The sequence below is a fragment of the Squalius cephalus genome (genome assembly GCF_949319135.1).
Source record: "Squalius cephalus genome assembly, chromosome: 9".
NCBI classification, from domain to species: Eukaryota; Metazoa; Chordata; class Actinopteri; order Cypriniformes; family Leuciscidae; genus Squalius; species Squalius cephalus.
In genome coordinates, this window is record NC_137130.1 from 21514237 (window position 1) to 21533518 (window position 19282).

General features: G+C 38.4%; 1 protein-coding gene across 1 annotated transcript; it reads left to right on the forward strand.

The window, feature by feature from the left end:
• The first annotated feature begins 1129 nt into the window (after positions 1-1129).
• wars2 (tryptophanyl tRNA synthetase 2, mitochondrial) lies at positions 1130-17299 on the forward strand. Its single transcript, XM_079881139.1, has 6 exons — positions 1130-1264; positions 10807-11064; positions 13695-13775; positions 14349-14431; positions 14525-14643; positions 16200-17299. The coding sequence occupies exons 1-6, from the start codon at positions 1160-1162 to the stop codon at positions 16655-16657; spliced, it is 1104 nt and encodes a 367-aa protein (XP_079737265.1). The 5' UTR covers positions 1130-1159; the 3' UTR covers positions 16658-17299.
• The last annotated feature ends 1983 nt before the right edge of the window (positions 17300-19282 follow it).

Genomic DNA, 19282 nt, shown 5'->3' on the forward strand with positions numbered 1-19282 from the left:
ACATTTATACTACTGATGCACCGAAATAAAAATTCAGGATGCACTCGCAAAAACCGAAACCGGAAATGAAAATAGTTTATTTTAAAAAATGTAGGCTAATAATCAATTAATTAATTACATTTATTCAATAATTAACTCTCAAATAATACTGAGTTGTACAAACATTTAAATGACACCTATGGCAGTTTTTATATCAACTTTTTAATAATAGAATTATATTTTTACTCTATTTTTATTGGTGAAATATCAACATTTAAACAACGGCCCATAATAGCCTTATACTGAATTTGTAATCTTGTGTATATATTTATCAAAATGCTAGAGTTATTTTTTTTCTAGTTAACCAATGGATTATGGTCATTGAATAGCTTTCCTGAGGTAGAAATGTGACATTAAGTGATATTGTTAAATTACTAGGCCTAGCTGTTTATTGACGTTTTTCAGTTTGAACCACTGATTGAGCAATTACATGAGATGATACATTTCAATAATTTGTACTTTATCTTTCAACATATACCTTCTGATGTTTATTCATGTTTATTTTGTGCTATAACTAGTAAAGAGGAAGATATGAAAGGTGTGAGGCGTGTCGCTTAAAATGAGCGCCAAAACACATTGTTTGAATTTTAAACAGAATTTTAAAGCGGCTATTCTTGTGTTTTGTTTTGTGAAGTTTTGTTCACACATCAACTGAAAACAGACTGATTTCCTAATTTGAGTTATTGGATAGATAGGCTAGTTAAACACTCTGGGATGACCCGATATTAAAACTACAAAATTAATCTCTTTTACAAGGGAAACAAACATGGTGTAAATTAATATGTACAGGCTTACTTGTTAGTTTTGTCCGTTTCAAGTTCAAATTGATGCTCACACGAACACTGAAGTAAACGTCTTCATTGTGACACAAATGCCCAGCTTCCTTCAAGTTCTCTGCCCTCCGGGTGAGTAACGTTATGGCATATAAATATAGACATTAACATATTAAATAAATTCCTATATAGATGTTCGCTTTGACTGGAATTCGCCGTCGCCCAATATTGTAGCCGAGGTGGGATTTTCATGAGCAGTTCCTTCTGAAATATGAGTGAGTTACCGACCTGTTTTGCCCAATGTCCCTTATTGGACACCGTACTTGTGTGTTTATGATTAATTCAAGATGGCGCTCTCCGTGAAGTGTAACATGAAATCTCTGTTTCGTTTTATTCACACAAGTAATTCCCATCGAAGATTATTTAAAGCTGGGAAAGCGACGGGAACAATGGTAAGAAGGTCTTTTCTTTTTACTATTGTTTTATTTGTCAGTTTGACAGCTTGACGGAGGATCTCTTATATGTTCACCTTCATTGGAAACCTCTGTTCTGTAATGCATTGAAACTATCCGACAAGTGTAATTGTCAATCTAAACACATAACAGTAGCCTATATAGTCTTTTCAAATATAGACTAATGTGTGAAAACTGCATTGTTTAAAAATCGCTTTGCTATTGTTAGTTTTTTTTAGTTTGCTATTGTTAGTTGTAAGTACCTTGTTGCTAAAGCTTTTAAATGTCTAGAATAGTTTGATATTAGTGGCAGTAACATTTATTTAGCTAGGATTACATGTATCTTGACATGGTTGTTAACTGCAGTGAGTAAATTAGGGTCTGTGGTGCTGCAGAAATGTAGCTTATATGCACACACACAAAACACCCATTTACACTATCAGACATTATTAAGATTTTTTATTTATTAGAATATTACAAGGATTTCTTTAGGATCATGTGACATTGAAGACTGGATTAATGGCTATATTATAATATAACTGTTTATACTGTATTTTGAATCAAATAAATGCAGCCTTGGTGAACAACTCCTTCAAAAAACACTTTTCCCCCCTCATGTCCAAGAATCTTTCACTTTTTGTATGATCACAATAACAACATAAAGATTATCTCATGATTCTATAAAATATTACACTTTTTGCAGCAGAGTTTGGAAAAACAGCATCATATTGTGAATTCCATTTTATTTCAAACATAGATTGGGAAATGTTTTGTTGTGTTGTTCATGACATCCCTTATTCCAAAGACTTTGTCTATTCCCTTGTGCTGAATTTAGTTGTTTTAAATTATGAAAATAGTGAAAGAAATGAGTTTTAAAAAGTTGTTTTTCCCCCCAAAAAATTCTTAGAGTACTGTGGCTTGGCAAATTAGTTGTGGTGAATCTTATGTTTTTTTCCTGTTAAATATCTTTCATGATTTCTGTGAAATCATGAAATATATTTTTACCTTGTATGATTAGTGCACAACAAATTCTCTCATTTTTAGTTCTTTGAATTTTATTGTATAGATTTACGCCAAAGCACAGAAACTCTCTTGGAATATTTTCAAGTCGGCATGAAATGAAAGTTGTGATAGCTATAGAATTCCCTGTAGACCTTAATTATGGTAGTGCGGCTAGTGCCATATGTAAATTTTGACAGGAATGAAAACGAGGCTGTGAGGGATTGAAGTACAGTGCACTCAGTGGATTATACAGTTTATTAACAACATAGGCTACATGATACGTCTTTCCGGAAAAACAAACACATTTGTTGAAAGTGAAACCAACTCCTTAAAACAGTTTTGAAAGTTGTGAGTTCTGAAAATGACTTGATCTAGACCAGGGGTGTCCAATCCTGCTCCTGGAGGACCACTGTCCTCCGAAGTTTAGCTTCAACCCCAATTAAACACCTTAGCTAGCTAATCAAGGTCCTACTAAGCATTCTAGAAACTTCCAGGCATTTGTGTTGAGGCAAGCTGGAGCTAAACTCTGCAGGACAGTGGCCCTCCAGGACCGAGTTTGACTTTGTACACCCATGATCTAGACCTTTAAACAGTGCTTGCCATTGTAAAGACTGTAAAGTCTATCTCTCACAGCCTTGTTTTCTTCTGTGTTAAATTCAATATGGTGTCTAACCTGACTAAGGTCTATTGTGAATGATGTGTATCAAATTGAAGAAAAAGAGTGAAGACTTCTTGAACAAGAAACAACTTTGGGCGGGACTTGATTTTGTCCAATAGGAATTGTTTGGATGGTTGTGGTTTGCTATTGCTGTGATGTCATATGAGTGACAGGTTGTCCCGCCCTTGTGCCAGTAGAGAAGAGATGTCGCTGCAAGATGGAGGGGAAGTTATTTTGATTAAAGATTACAAAGGCACATTAATTTAAAAATAATGATGTGCATGGATAATTCATTTATAATAAAACTGCAATATTCCATTAAAAAAAACATCAGTTTTGATTTCATGGTGGCTGAGTAGTTGACAGAAAATGTACATTAACTACTTTTTTTATTATTATATATTAAAATCTAAACCTATACCACTTTTATATTTAGATTAGCTTGACCCTCCTTGCAAAACTCACTTGCTCATTCTTGCTCAATTAGCCATGTCTCATTGTTAGGAACCATCCTAAAATAACACTGATTATAACAGCCATCACAGCCTTTTTTTCTATACGGGAATCCCGGTACTCAAAGTGAACTGGAGTATGTTAAAGGGACACTTCACCCATTTGCATTAAGCTTTGTATCATTAGAAACCCAGTCATATTTTTGAATGGTCGTGCATTATTCCCTCATTTTCCATTTCACTTCACTTGCAGAAACTAAAAGCAATATCCGACATCTTGTTTGGAAGCTAAGCTAACAGGCGCTGTGGAGCCAGATGTGAAATTATGACAATGGCGGAAGGTAATCAATATGATATGGAAGAAGAGGATTTCGAAAGTCTGATGCTCGAATCAGATGTTCGTGGCTCCCTTTACGAGCCGCAATATAGCGAAGAGCAGCTGAGGCTGATGGAGGAACAGGAGACGGCTGCTGCAGCCGAGGCAGAAGATCTGCCTGTCGCGGACGCAGACTGAACATCCCGGTACCATGCACTAATAGCTGTGCAATGTGGGAGTTGTTGTCTTCCATACAAATGCGCCCTAAAGTTACTTTCTGTCTTTCCTCGGTTAAGAAGGCACCAAATTCGAAATTTATGTTACATTTCGACTACATATATGACCCACTTTCAATAAAGATTAATGTTCCCACGGGTGAAATGCTCCTTTAAGGAACTGTTAATTAACAATGCAATTCCCTAAGTGTATGTAACTCTAACTGGACCTAAGCACAGTAAATTATAACTGGTGTGCCTTTTACTGAGCATGTGAAGCCCCCACTGCCTTGACTTGATTGACAACCAGTTTTATTTGATGGCTTCAGCACACTTGCCGTGTAGGAATGTGCGTCCACCGCTGGCAGCCAGTCTCTGTTTTGTTAACTACAGGCAGTGTGTCGTTTGGGACGCTAAAGTGCAGAGTGCTGCGACTGTGGGAGTGAGGTTACAGAAAGACGTCAAAACCATCCCAACAGTCCTTTATTACCAGCAACAACATTTAAAATGAGGTGTTGGTTTTCATTTGTTTTAATTCTCTCCAAATGTCGGGGGGACTGCGTGCTAGTGCGGATGTTCACAATGCTGCTAGGTGTGATGTGCGTCAAAACATGGAGTGTATTCCTGGCAAAGGAAGGGTTATGGAAAGTCATTTAATCATGGTGTGAAAACCCAGAGATGAGTACAGATTTGAATAGTTCGAATAGATTTCTCACCAAGAATAAGTGAGAGGGGAATTTAACCTAATGAAATCTATGCCTATAAATAAATCTTGTATATAAAATGTCAAAAAGGGTCTCAAATCAATCCACTTGGCAAGCAAATAAAAGGAGCACTTCAATAAGGGGATTAGTCACTTGGATTTTCTTACCACCAAAATCAGCAAGTTTCGACTAACAAATGCTAATTAAATTCAGCATTAACCTTTCACTCTGTGTTGAAAACTCTTGTTTTGTTTCTGGAGCTGCTGAAATACCCCTGTTGTGTAAGTGTTTTATGCAGTTATTTAGACAATAAAACTCATGTCAGTTTTAAGCTTTTGTTCCAATCACATCCTGAAACTTCCCTGATTATCCTTCCATACGTTGCAGCATGAGGCAGCAGGATGCAGTGGGCCTTCGCTCCAAGCTGTGTTATAAAACATGACGCTCCCTATCCGGCCCTTAATCGCCTGTGGTCTTAATGGCTGATATCAGTCATCTCAGCCTTGTGTTGCACAAAAAGGAAACGGCTCTTAATTCTTCTTCAGGTCTAAATGCTCTAACTCTCATGTCAGCTAAAACCATTAAACCTACTCCCAGAGCCACCCGGAGAGGAAACCGTAGGAAAGGGGGCGCACATGAGCTGGGCCTGATTATATTTATTAATTACACGATTTGTTTTTACATGTCAGCTAAGCACTTTATTTCACACTCCGCTGTGTAATTCAGTTCATCATTCTGAAGGATGACTGCAATATATGCTGAATAACCCCTCCAGACCCCTCTAGCGCTCATAATATTTTTGATAATTTAGTGTATTTTGGCTCTAAATTCCTGTCGAGTAAACCTGGAGTTTTGTGCCGTACTCTGGCCTGTAGACTTATGGTAACAGAAAATCTGACGTAGTTAATTGAATTGCACCCCCACTATCTGGTATCAAGCTTCTGGGTTGTGCTCAAACCAACAGTCAGCTCTGCAGGAAATTAGGCTCTGGCTCATGAGTTCCTGAGTGTTACCATAATTACACATTGATAAATTTATGAGGTGTGTGCAGGTTATTTCTGCTTCGTTGTGACTTTTATGTGTTTAATTTGTCATTAGTAGGCTAGCGCCGCTGCATTTTCCTGTCGAGGCTCAAAAGGGAAAAAAGGTCGAAGTGGATTTGTCCTGTGGTGGCAAACAAAAGATTTCCCCATGATGGTCAGTATTTTCTGTGTTTTTTTTCCCCCCGGCACGCCTATATAACTGTAGACGTGTCTAGAGAGATCAATTTTCACCTCAATTGAAAAAGGAGAGCACTTGCTCACAGTTTTGATCAGCCAGACCCTCTGGGTTTCCCCCACTACAGTACCGTGGATTATCTAAACCACCAGACTAGCATTCCCGTACTAATCTAGACTAGTATCCCCGTACTAGACACCACAGTGTTCCTTTGACCATCATGAGTCAATCCCCCTCTGGTGCCTTTTATAATTTAGACTTTGTCTCTTACCAGTCTCAGCTTACGTCACTTCAGTTCTTTTTGTGATTCCAGTGGTGTCTCTCCTGGACCCTGGCGGTCAGCCCCTCGTCTGTCAAGTTTACGAGGTAGGGCTGGAACTGTTCAGTCCAGGTGGCCAAACACCGTCCGCTCTCGGGTCCAAGAGGCACATACAAGGATTCCTGCCGACAACACCAAATTGGGGTGGCAAACAAAATTCTATCACTGAATAAGAGACACACATTTCCAATTTCCTCTTCCTCTTTTATAATTTTGACTCCCAGAATGTTATCTTTCTAGGCCAATGATGGCATTTTCAACCATAAGTGGAACATTCTTAGACTTGTTCATCATATTTTATCCTTGAGTGGAGGCCCTCCTGTCACGTACCCACACTCTTTACCATTCCAATACAATTCCATATTAGAATAAGGTTTGTGTGTGCTCTTTTACTGTCATATGATGGTCACACACATCTTAAAGATAAAATTTCTTCCACAGTCCTTTATTTGCTTAGTCTAGTTTATAAAGGGTGTCCAAATATCACAATATAATCCATGCAAGACATTTATCCTACTCCATGCCAGGCGTTGGGTTTTGGTTTAAGATTTCGGCAGCCGTTTCTGTGTAGCTTGCAAATAATTATATTTCATGTCAGACTAAGCGTAACCTGTCTTTTTATATGTAATGCGATCAGCATAGGGAGGATTGTATTGAAACAAAAGCGATTGGTCCTAAACGGTTCAGGGTTTGGCCTCCGAGCCACGGTCCGTAGTGGAGCGTCTGTCCCGTCCTGGTTATTTTTGGAGCGCGGTGCGGCCCTTTCTGCTGGGAGCGCTGTTTTTGAAGGGACTCCAGCCCCATTAATCAGCCCGGGGACCCCACGGTGTGAGAGGGCCCCCAGCCCTGGCTCTCCACACTGCGAGTTTCTGTTCCTCTCCCTGCGCTCTCCGCACAGTGTGAAGCGTAGAGGAACCTCATCAATCTCACCTGTCCGAAACGTCAACCGCAGATTTAATCAAACGCTCCGTCTCCTGCCCCCCTGCCACCTCTTGTACACCACCCTCCTCCCCACAAAATACCTCTGTCTCCTGCTCATTCTTTCTCTGCTTTTTTGGCTTTGTCACTCATATTCTCTAATGTGTTTTCCCCTCAAAATGGGTCTTGTTCCTGTTTTATTTTCAGTCATTCGCACTTCGCTTCAAGCTGAGTGTGTTTCAGTACGGCAAAAACACACATTCCCCACCGTTTCGGGCACGGGAAGGTGCATAAAAATGATTTTCTGCTCTTTACTTCACCAAAGCGGGGCTTTGTTGGGTAGCCCAGCGGAGAGTGGCAGGATTAAGGCATGTGTTTCTGCTGTTCAGCGTGATGTCTGTTTTAATAGGGTGAGTGAGGCGATGCTGATAGACACTGTAACAGTAGGTTCTGTGTGTCTGAAGCTTAGTGGGGGACAAATGGACTGGGGCGGGAGGGTCAGAGGTGCCGTTCAGAACCGGCCTCACGCTCCCTCTCTGATATCAGCTCCTGTGGAGAGCTTCTCCACATTTACTGAGCTGCTGATGCTTTCCTGCAGAACCATAAAGGGTGGTGAAAGGTAGTGTTGGAATTGGCATGCAAAGATGGCCGTCTCTGCCGAGATGTCAGAGCCCAGCTTAGGCTGTCTGTTTCGTCAAGGTCTTGATGGCTCTTTAGGGTTCTTATCGTTTCTTGGTGAATGTCTCCTCACTGTAAAAATTATGATCCGTAAGTCATGGCAATAAATGTTTTTCCATTACTTTAAATTAATCAAAATAATTGAACTAATTTCAACTTTATTTTTAAGTTGTAAGAGATACAACTAGACAAGATTATTATTTTTTTAATTAGTTGAAATGACTGTAGCCCTTTATTGTACTTAATTTAAGGCAGCAGCTGAACTTAATTTTTGAATTCAGTGGGTGTTTTTTTTATTAGGTGGATTTTTTTCGCAGTGTGTGTGCATAGCAGTGGCCAGTTGTTAATTACAAGCTCATTGTGTCAGTCCATGTCCAATTTTAACTTGGACATCTATAGTGGAGACCCAGTGCTTTGCCTAAATAAAACAGTAAATAAAAGGTCTCTATAAATCAAACAATGAAATGATTCTATAATTTTTATGTATTTATTATTTTATTGGGTTTGTGAGTGAAAAATTTAGATTTTGATTGGACACAGCCTTTGACGTCAACAAATGAAATAAAGTGTTTTTTTCCCCTCTATTTGAAAACCACTGGGTTATAACATAAGTCCTTTCTGAGCATGAAAACCTTTAATATAATTGCAAAATATTAGATTGTTTTTACAGCTAACCTAATCTGTTTGCAATGAAGTTTTAAGTGTTAGTTGTTATTCTGTCTATTCTAATGGTGACTTTGGAGCCTAATTTTACAGTTATTCCATCGCTCTAACTGTCCTTTAAAGTATTGTGCAATACTTTCACAATGTTTATAGAAAAGGGTCAGTCCATGTCAAGTGGTCAAATGGAGGTTCTTGACCTCTTTTTGTGTGCGTGTGTGTGTCTGTTGGTATTGCAAAACCACCATTTTTGTTAATTTTAATTTTATGCAGAACTTTACCATTTTTTGACCTCCACTCACTGGCAGTTGAGTGAAAAGCCAGTATTATTCATATACTGTATCTAGTTTTTTTCTAGACTAGCTCTCTCTATCCTGCATCTACTGGAACACACACAGACACACTAACAATTAAATACTCCTACGAAGTGCCTACATGAGTGTAAGAACAGGGACCGTAGGTGTACCATGTAACCCTATCAGCTTGCGCACACACTCGTACGGTTTAATGTGTACTCCATATGGTAGACCTGTAGGAATTTTTTTGCTACTTTGCTGCACTGTGGTACAACAGTGTTGCATTTGTCAGTGTAAAACATTAGGAGAGAACTTACTGCTCCTGCCAGGTGTCATCAAGAATGGGTTTGTGCTGGTGGGACAGCTGAGGAGAGAGAGAGCAAGTCTGGTAAATTTGAGTAAATGGGTGAAATTACTGTAGGTGAGAATGGGAATAGTATTGTCTGTCATGATTTATTTGTAAAATTAAACATTTTATTTCACATTAGACTTTAAATTAACAGGGATGCTGTCTAACATCTGTGTTTGACTTAAGCATTATTTATTCCTGACGCATTTACAAATTACAATTTAGAGCCTCAAGACTTGTACATTTCAGAAAAGTAATTTCACTATGAAGTCAAATTGCATTAATACATAGTTTGATGTACAATGTATAAAATAAATAAGCTTTTTCAATTGACTTTAGACTAAACAAGGAAATTTTAAAAATGCTGTAGTATTTTTTTCTATATTTATTTATGGCATCAACACATATAAATAGAGATTGCATAATTAGGAATTTCTGTGTTGTTTAACTGATGTCCCTATCATTGTTACAACCTTCCTTAATAAATAATGAAGAATGACATTGAAAACAGGCATTTTTCGGGTTACTGTGTAATGTACCTGTTGAATAAAATTCCCCCATCATCACACCAGCTGCCAAAAAATCCGATTTTTAAGACATTCCTCCTTATTGGTAGATGAGAGGTACGATATGCTGATTATTCCTTCGGTATTTGGGACTAGTGTTGTTTCAGCTTATGTGTGATTGTCTCAAATGACACCATTACCATGTCTGGATGGTTAATGATCGGCCGGAGGGGAAGAGGGGAACAGCGCAAGGTGAGAGAACACATGAACCAGGCTCCGTTCTGCCCCAAATCACTTCTGACACCTCAGAGAGGCCCTGTGCATTCAGGCCACTGCACTGCAATTACTCACCCAGTAATGGCATAAATAGCCTACTCTTTCCTTATATATAGGCTAACTAGCTAATGACACTGGATCAGTGATTGTATTCCCTTGGCTATAGGCTTCCCTCAAGCCAAACTGATTTTAGATCAGCCATAGATCTTAGATTGTAAATGGACCCCGAAAGAAGTTACCTCATACATGTGATGCAGGTGTTAACGGCTATTTTCATGCAAGTGTGCTTTCCGTGTTTAAATATTCTTTTGTTGCAGCGGTAATCTTTTCTTAAAGACTAGATTATTTTTTGAAAGTTGAAGCTTTAAAAGTTAGAGTTTGGAAGTTTTGAATTTAGTTTTTTTTCAGAGCATCAACAACGCCTGAGCTGACTGCCACCAACCACTGTCAGAAACATGTCTCTAGGCCTTCTAGTAACACAATATTTGTCCAGAGGTCTGTAGGCAAGAATCTCTCTCTTTTTTTCCCCCATAAAGACTAAAGAGTAGGGGCTTCCTTCTCTGCCCAAGCATTTTAAAATCAGCTCTTTGTTTTATTCTTCCCAAACTTTAATATACTTTATGGGTTTACAACATCACACTGCTTTCTTCTATTGCTGTTTCGGGTAGGACCACTACTGTGATTGTTATTCCACAACTATGTCACTCTTAAGAGCTGCTATTGGCTGGCTGTGAACTGTGGAGTGTTTTCATTGGCTGTGGAGCTGTTCCGCTCTAGCACTTTCTCACCCGGTAGGGTGCTCTGTTAGTGTGAGACATACTTTGGATTTATCGCTTTGATAACATTCATAAAACTGTGTAAGGCGTCCCCTTTCTTCATGTAGGTGTACCACCAACTTTCGTTACATTCACTTTTATGCCTTTTATGTCTTCCTTTTAAACCGATTTTGTCTCATTCTTTTCTTTTTACCTACAGAGCCTCCCTAAAGGGCAGGTTTTCTCAGGAATCCAGCCCACAGGTGTTCCTCACTTGGGGAACTATCTAGGAGCTCTAGAGAACTGGGTGGCCCTGCAGGACGAGTACAGCACAGTCATGTACAGCATCGTAGACCTTCATTCCATCACCCAGCCTCAGGACCCTCAGATACTGCGAGACAACATCCTGGACATGGCCGCTAGTCTGTTGGCCTGTGGCATTGACCCGACTCGCTCCATCCTCTTTCAGCAGTCTCAAGTGAGTCCTGCTTTGAAGACTTGCTTCCAAGTAAACAACATGTATTTAATCACATTAAAGGGATCATTCATCCAGACATGAATATTCTGTCGTCATTTACTCACCTTCATGTTGTTCCAAACCTGTATGACTTACTTTATTCTGATGAACACAAAATAAAGATATTTTGATGAACTGTTTTTATACACACAATGAAAGTCAATGGAGTCCAAAGCATTCCACAGAAGAAAGTAATGTAAGTTTGGGATGACATGAGGGTAATTGATGACAGAATTTTCAACTATCCCTTTAAACCATGCATAACTGCTACTAGTATAATATTTTTCAACTGTGCAGATCTTTGTTCATCCCTGCTGCCTAAACAATGTAAAATAAAGTCAAAGGCACCTTTCAAATAACTTCAGAAGTCTCATTCTAAAAAGGCGCCCGGTCGTTTTATTGGGCTGAGCTACTGGCAGTCAGCTAAAACATATTTTCCATCGCCAAATATTTATATAATGGAGTCTAGGTTTAAATGCTTATTCTACCAAACCGATTCCTATCTCCACAAATTCTCGGGATGGGGAAAACACACAGATTTGTTTTCACGGTTCACTTCAAAGTGACCACATGAAGCAGAAAGAGGAGGATAATAATAGATTTTACTGTACACAGCAACTCGCTAGCTGTCCAGCACTTTTTCTCTCGAATTGAGCAACTTTTGAAGGGTAACTATAATAAGTGTGGACACGTTCTTCCTCTCAGCCACCTGATATGCTTTCAACTGTGTGTGTTTGTGTGTGTTGTGCAGCAGAGTAAAAGTGTGTCAGGGTTTTGTGTGTTTTCTCACTGGAACTTTGCAGCAAGCATGTGAAAACACACACACGCACACGCACACACACACTCGCACTCCCCCTGATTTTATTCCGTTTTAACTTCATGCCACATATCTTGGCAGGACTGAAGACCTCCCATCGAACATACGAGCACAAGACTGTTCCACATGTGAAAATAATACCCTGGCCCAAGGAAAACACTTGGCTTCATTGAAAAAATGGTGACAAGCTAAAATCAATCGGATCTTAAGTACAGGGCTTTGTGTTATAGCTATATGTGTATTTGGGGTAAATTGCACTAGAAACTCTTTTACCAGAACAGCATCCACACAACAGAGAGATTTATGTGTATGTTTCTGGAAGACTTGCGTAATTGAAGTCTGTGCGTAAATTAGATCCTTTTTTCACTCTAAATTTGTTTTCACTGATGTGTCTGAGGAATAAACAGTATATATTTAGGGCTGTATTGTTTCACTTACTCTTTCTGTGTCTCAATTGATTGCACAAATCTGACAAATGAAGTCATCTGAGATATCCACCACCACCACTATATCAAATTTTCTGCCATGATCCCTCAGTCATCTTTGTATCTGCTGTCTCACCCTCACACATAGATTAGCTAACTGTAATAAATATCACATTTTATGTTCATTCCTCTCGGGGTTTACATCAGATGCCTCGAGAATCCTTTTGTGAGAGTATATGAGAGATGGCGGCCGTGTCGCCAGCTCCCATAAAGTTCAATTCTCTGAAGCAGAATGATGTTGAGGAGTGTTTTTCTTTCGAATCTGTGTGTGCATGCTTCTGGGAACTCTTTTGGGAACTCTTCTGGGAACTGTGCAGATTTTCACAATAGCAGTCAAATAAGCTCTTTCATGATTTTGTAATGAGAGAACGGCTAGTTTCAGTTTGGATGCAGAGAGGCATCCTTAATGTGCACCTGTTGGGAGGTGGGTACATCTTGTTCTCTTCACTACCACACAGGGGCGCTACGAAGATGCCTAGTTTATGCGTAATGTACTGTTACTGTACATATCAAGAGTAATATATATATTATATATAATAATTATATATAATTATAGTAATTTATTATATATAATATCATGAATTATTAATTAATAAATATCATTACGTTTTTGTGGAGTTGCACTAAATTTTGCAACCTTAACTAACCTTGCCATGACCTGAGAACATCAAATTATCTGATATTTTAAAAGACTTACTGTCCTCGACACACTCTCTATATGATAGCCTTTCCTGTTTGGTTTTCTAACTCCGAAATGGAGAAATTCATTCTTTTAATGAGGCTTTTTCTTCATCATGATATCAGGTAGAGCTGCAGGTGCATTTGTCATTGAATCAGTTATTCAAGAGATTTGTTCAAAAACTGATTCATCCAGTAATGAAACAAGTGAAGTATTTATGAGTGAGTCATTGAATCATTCATTCAAACCGTTAAAAAACAAAAACAATTCATTCAAATTAAATGGACTGCCGCACTTAACATTTTGTCAGAACCTCTAGTAAATGTAATGTTATTTTGTGTCGGTTCAGAATCATGGGAGACAAGAAACAAGAAAACCGTGATTCTTAATTCATCCTGAATTGTGCAGCTCTAATATCAGGACTGTTCACTAAAATGAAATGTACAGAAATAAAAACTTAAATTATCATAGAAAACGTGTGTTCAAAGCATTGCATGAATGAATTGCACTTTTCATTTATTTCTTAATAAATAAATTGATCGTACAAAGAAATGCGTGCCATGTAATTTTTGTTGTGAAAATCTAATTATTATACAATTGATCTATGCAGGTCGCTGAACATGCTGAGCTCGCATGGATCCTAGGTTGCCTTACCAGCATGCCACGTTTACGGCACCTGCCTCAATGGAAGGTAATTACAGCACTTTTCAGTTGAAAAACGTTTTATTTTTATCTGCTCGTGATCGTGTTAAATAAAAAGACGCATGATTTATTAGAGCCCTCTCGAAGATGGTAGCTTGCCAATTTAAATGTTCAAGCCTCCCTCTGTTTGTTGTCTATGTGGCACGGCGACCGGGTTTTCCTGTGCCGGTCGTGAGGGTTGGCGGACCTGGCAGGGAGAGACAGGGCTTGATAATGACTGTGATTCACCCAGAGAGGACAACCCTTTTATATTGCTGCTGACGGAGCGCTCGGCCAGAAGCCTCCCGCCGCTGCAGGGAAAACACCTAGCTGTTTACTCAACAGCTGAGTGCATGTGAAACGTGGTGGAAAGTGGCCTTTGGATGCTGCCTGTGTGCGTTAATGTGGCAAAACTCCTTCATTCAGCCCGATGTGGGACACTGAGACCGCGCTTGATGTTAGACCTCATTGTAATAAGAAAACAGACAGTTGCAGCCAAATGTAATGAAAGGTGCTTTAGATTTATTTCAAACTTTCCTCTCTGTCCTTCCAGTGGTAAATCCTCCATTTCTTGTCCTTGCAGATGAAGAGCATGGAGAAGAATGAAGGCAGTGTGGGGCTTTATACGTACCCGGTGTTACAAGCAGCGGATATTCTGCTTTACAAGTATGACCGGCTCTGCTCTTGATGTGTTTTGTTCTCAGTGCGGTTATATTCCCAGCTTTTTGTTTGAGAGAGACTGATGTTATTGTTGTGCAGATCCACACATGTGCCAGTAGGGGAGGACCAGATCCAGCACTTGGAGCTCGCCCAGGACTTGGCCCGCATCTTTAACAACCAGTATGGAGAGTTCTTCCCCGAGCCTCGTGCCCTGCTCAGTATGTTTGGAAGTTCTTGTATTTATCTCATGACATAACTTCCCATTTTAATCAGTCTGTTTTTCTCATAAAGGTTCACCTGCACACAAACTCTGTTAAGTGGAAAAGTACGACCAATTACTCTGTGTCATTCAGCGAACACACAAATGAGTCAGTGCTCTCAAGTGTCTGCTCGAGCTCCCTGCTTTCCTCTCTGTGTGTTACACGTTCGCACAACTGCATACACTCTCGTAATAAGTCGTGCGCACACATGGCAGGCATGTTGGACCATCGGTTTGAGCTACAGTCTTTCATTCTCTATAATTATCGCCATCATAAAAACACAATATGAAGCCAGTCATGTGTGCAATGGAGCTGTGATTAAAGGAATGTTCTCTTCCTCCTCTATCTGAGTGATGGGGTGATAATGGATTTGGGGGGTTTCCCTATAGTGACTTCACAAAGGACCGGCTCACATCGCTCTTCTTACATGTGTAGGAAGACTGTGCCTGCATTCTGGAGCCAAAGCTGAAGAAGCCAAACAATATCTGTTGCACTGAAACCAAATCAAAGATCCAACCATTAGAGCCCATCTGTGTTGTGATCTCACAAAGAAATAATATTTACACAACCGCGTTGCTTTCCTGGGATATTCATTTCAATCTGAGGAGTGTTTGAGTGTGGTCACTGTTTAATGCTAATTTACTGAAATTGATTTTATAAAAAGTGGAAAATTGCATTCTGTGATTACTTTTGTATTGAAATGATTAGGCAGTATTGTAAAAGGAGCATCTCAGAGAAATCTGTATTAACAAGCATGTTTCCTGCACCATGATCCAATCACCTATTACATGAACCAATGAGCCAGTTCATTTAATGAATAGTTAAATAAAGTAGTTAAAAGTTTCAATAAGGCGAATCCCTTACTGAACTAAATCTATCTTAGTGGTTTCTGAATTCAACATCTGACACACCTTTTGTCAGTGACTTTCTTTTATTAAGTTTTTGAAAGGAGTCTTTTGTGCTCACCAAGTCTGCATTTATTTGATAAAAATACAGTAAAAGTAGTAATATTGCAATTTAAATCAACTGTTTTCTATTTTAATATATTTTAAATATAATTTATTCTTGTGATGGGAAAGCTGAATTTTCGGCAGTCTTAAGTATCACATGATCTTTCAGAAATCATTCTATTATTATTTATTATTCTATTATCATCAATGCTGAAAACATTTGTGCTGCTTAATATTTTTGTGGGAACCGTCAACCGTGTGTTTTTTTTTTGTGTGTTTTTTTTTTCAGGTTGCCAAGAACAGGGTTTATAGCGTTGACCCTTAATGTGTCCTTGTTTAATAAAAGAATGATTTAAAATGCTCAAACTTTTGAACAGAAGTGAATAGGAAAGACTCTGAGAACTGGTACGGTACCATTTTAAAGGTTTAGTTACTGGTAATATGTACACTTTTGGTACAAAGGTGCACCTTTTGAAAGGGTACTGCCAGTGACCGCTTTTGTGCCTTTTTTTTCTCTGAGATTGCAGATGAAATGTTTAACTTTTCCTGCCTTTTAACTCTCAGGTGTCACTCGAAAGGTGAAATCTCTCAGGGATCCATCTTCTAAGATGTCCAAGTCAGACCCCCAAAAGTTATCTACAGTCTTCCTGAACGATACACCTGATGACATTGCCCTTAAGATTCGCAGAGCTGTGACTGACTTGACTTCTGAAGTGACCTATGAGCCTGAGAGCCGGCCAGGTGTATCAAACCTAGTCTCCATGCACGCGGCTGTGTCTGGACAGAGCGTGGAGGAGGTGGTTCGGCTGGCTAAAGGTATGGACACTGGACAGTACAAGAATGTGGTCGCCGAGGCTGTTGTAGAAAAGCTGCAACCCATTCGTCTGGAGATCCAAAGACTGAGGGCCGACAGAGGCCATCTTGAGAGTCTGTTAGCCAAAGGAGCAGAGAAGGCTCGCAGCCTGGCGGTTCCTGTGATGACGGAAGTCAGGAAACTAGTGGGCTTTTATTATGGCAATTGATAAACTGTGAGATGCAACAAACTCTTCTTTGTCTGTCTTGATTCTTTTAGCTTACTGGTGAAAAAAACTTTTGGTAAGTAAAGTTACACCACTGTCACCATATATTGCCCATGTCCGTTCAAATGCTCAGTTTTGCTTAATTACATCCTGTTGCCTACTTTTGACCTTTTTCTATTTATTTAAACAACAATAAACAGTCTTCTTTTTATGAATTAATTGGTAGATGAATAACTTGTGTTCAAAATCCTTTTCAATCTCACCCGTGCCTCAACACACAACTGTTGAGCAGGAGAACCTGCCAGACCTGGAGTTGTGAAAAACTCTAGACAAAGTCTGCTCAGTTGACCTCACACATGTTTAAGAATAATAATTTAATTGTAGCCTTTTGCACTGATTTTTTTTTCTCCTATAGGAATGTAGCCTACCTGTGAAGAGGTTTCAAGATTGTCTGTCCAAAGCAAAATTATATGTTTTAAGGCAAGGCAATTGATAAAATTAGAAATGGTTTTAATGTCTTGATAAACTTAGTCTAAGATGAACCTTTATCATACAATATTTTATACCCATTTATCCCTGAAAAGCTTGTTACAAATACATGAATATAATATGCTAGGAGTGTAATGTTGCCAGAAGTGTATTAGGAAAAAAAAAAAAAAAAAAAAAAAAAAATATATATATATATATATATACATACTGTATAAACTATATATATAACTAAAATTTGAAAGATGCACAGGCTGATATTCAAATGTATAACCCAAGAATGGATTTGTTGTTATAAATGAGTGTTCTTTAAAATGAGTTATGCTTGTAATTTTAAATTGGGGACGATTTTAAATCCGAGGTTGTTTAATGACTTCAGCCGATTCTGCCTACTTTTCGATGAAATAATCCTAAAAGAAGTCATCATAAATCATGAAAACATTATTAACTGTACACTCATTTACTATGATTCTTTTAAATTGCGATTGGAAACGTTTTTTATCGTCACACTGCACAGACATGCATTATTCTCCAAGCTGCGTTCTGAATTCAAGGATATATGGGAGGATTAGATGGGGAGTTTATTCGTTCCACAGGGCAATTAATGATCAGTCCAGCAAAATGATTCTTTGTTTAGAGATGTTTTTTTTTTTTCGTTCTCTTTAGCTTATAGGCTGACGGAATGGCGAAGAAAAGACGCTTGTTATTTGACATTTTTTTCTCTTTGCTTTGAAAGTGTCATTCATTTTCGCCTTGTTCAAATACGCTATTTTTAGCTGGTGAGTTATGTGCCAGGCAGCCAGCGTTGTAACGCTGGTATAGACTCCTTATGAGCAGCTAAATAGAAATAATACGCAAAATGCAAGCATGCTCACTTGCCAATATTGGATTGACAACTAATCGTGACAAATAAAATGACAACAAAATGTGTCCGACATTTAGTAGGTGTTTTATCATAATCCATGGGCAGTGTGCTAATCGAATGCAGCGCTCATGATACCAAGCGATGCGCGGTCAAGTGTGTGTTGAGTTAGTTAATGGCTTATGTGATGCGCATGCCGAGAGCCCTTTGGGCTCTGTTTATGAAAGTCAGGGGTCAGCCTTTTTCTCTAATTAAGCGTTAACAATCATTAAAATATAGGCCTACTGCATTCATTGACGAAACAATGTAATTCTGCTGTCAAACCTGATTATTAGTATTTTCTTTAAAAAAAAATAAAAAAAAAGTAGTCCGTGTATTTTGGAAACGTTTCATCCAGCGAGAATAAAGCAGAGTCCCATAGTGAGACTTACCGCTTCCTCTCTCTCTTTCTCCAAAACAAATCGTCTGTCCATTTCTTTATAACAGTACAGCCTAATAATAAAATAACAAATGCAAATAATTAATATTTAAATAGGCCTACTAGTAAATAATAAACAGCTAACCTAATAATGATAATTTTTGGTGTGATATTCAAAACTGCGTGCAATTAAACTAGCCATATTTAATCCACACTTTATTTAATAAAGATCATCGCATCATGCACTAATAAATCAGTAAACAATTAATTTGAGCAGATATGAAAAAGGGTGTTGGTTTAGTATTCAGAACAACGCACGGAGATAACCATTTATCAACGCCAAGCAATTAGCCTACAGAATCCTATCAAAGTTCATCAGCCTAATTGCTATTGTTGAAAATGAAACAGTTGATACGATTTTGAATGTTTCGAAATAAAATCGCACAGGATGTTGAGCTTAGGGTTTAAACTCGGGTTAAACTCAGTAAGTAAGATGCGGTGTAAATGAGATAATTGGGTGCAGCGCGGTCTATGTGCTTCAACTAATTCGCAGTTAAATATCTATTATGTAGTAGAAAGTTATCTGCATCATTTAGGCTAACGGTAAGGAAACTTTGAAAGTCTTTTTTGTAAGTTTATTTAGCATTTCTAAATATACTTCCCCTAAAACCGTTTTAATTTAATTTGAAATGTAATTTAATTAAGCTGTTCATCAGATTTGTTCTAGTTTATTAATCCAACTACTTTATAGGTCATTACTAATTTCTAATTTAGCCTATCCTATTTTATTTTAGTATTTGGCTTCTTGCCGGCTGTAAATCTTAAATTAATTATTTATTTGGGTTTTTTGTCTACAATAAGC

What these genes read in the sequence shown, in the direction of transcription:
- wars2 (XM_079881139.1), top strand. Translation starts at nt 1,160, where the DNA reads ATGGCGCTCTCCGTGAAGTGTAACATGAAATCTCTGTTTCGTTTTATT. An exon ending in TCCTCTTTCAGCAGTCTCAA is followed by an intron (nt 11,065 to 13,694) that starts GTGAGTCCTGCT and finishes TGATCTATGCAG; the next exon opens with GTCGCTGAACATGCTGAGCT. An exon ending in GGCACCTGCCTCAATGGAAG is followed by an intron (nt 13,776 to 14,348) that starts GTAATTACAGCA and finishes TTGTCCTTGCAG; the next exon opens with ATGAAGAGCATGGAGAAGAA.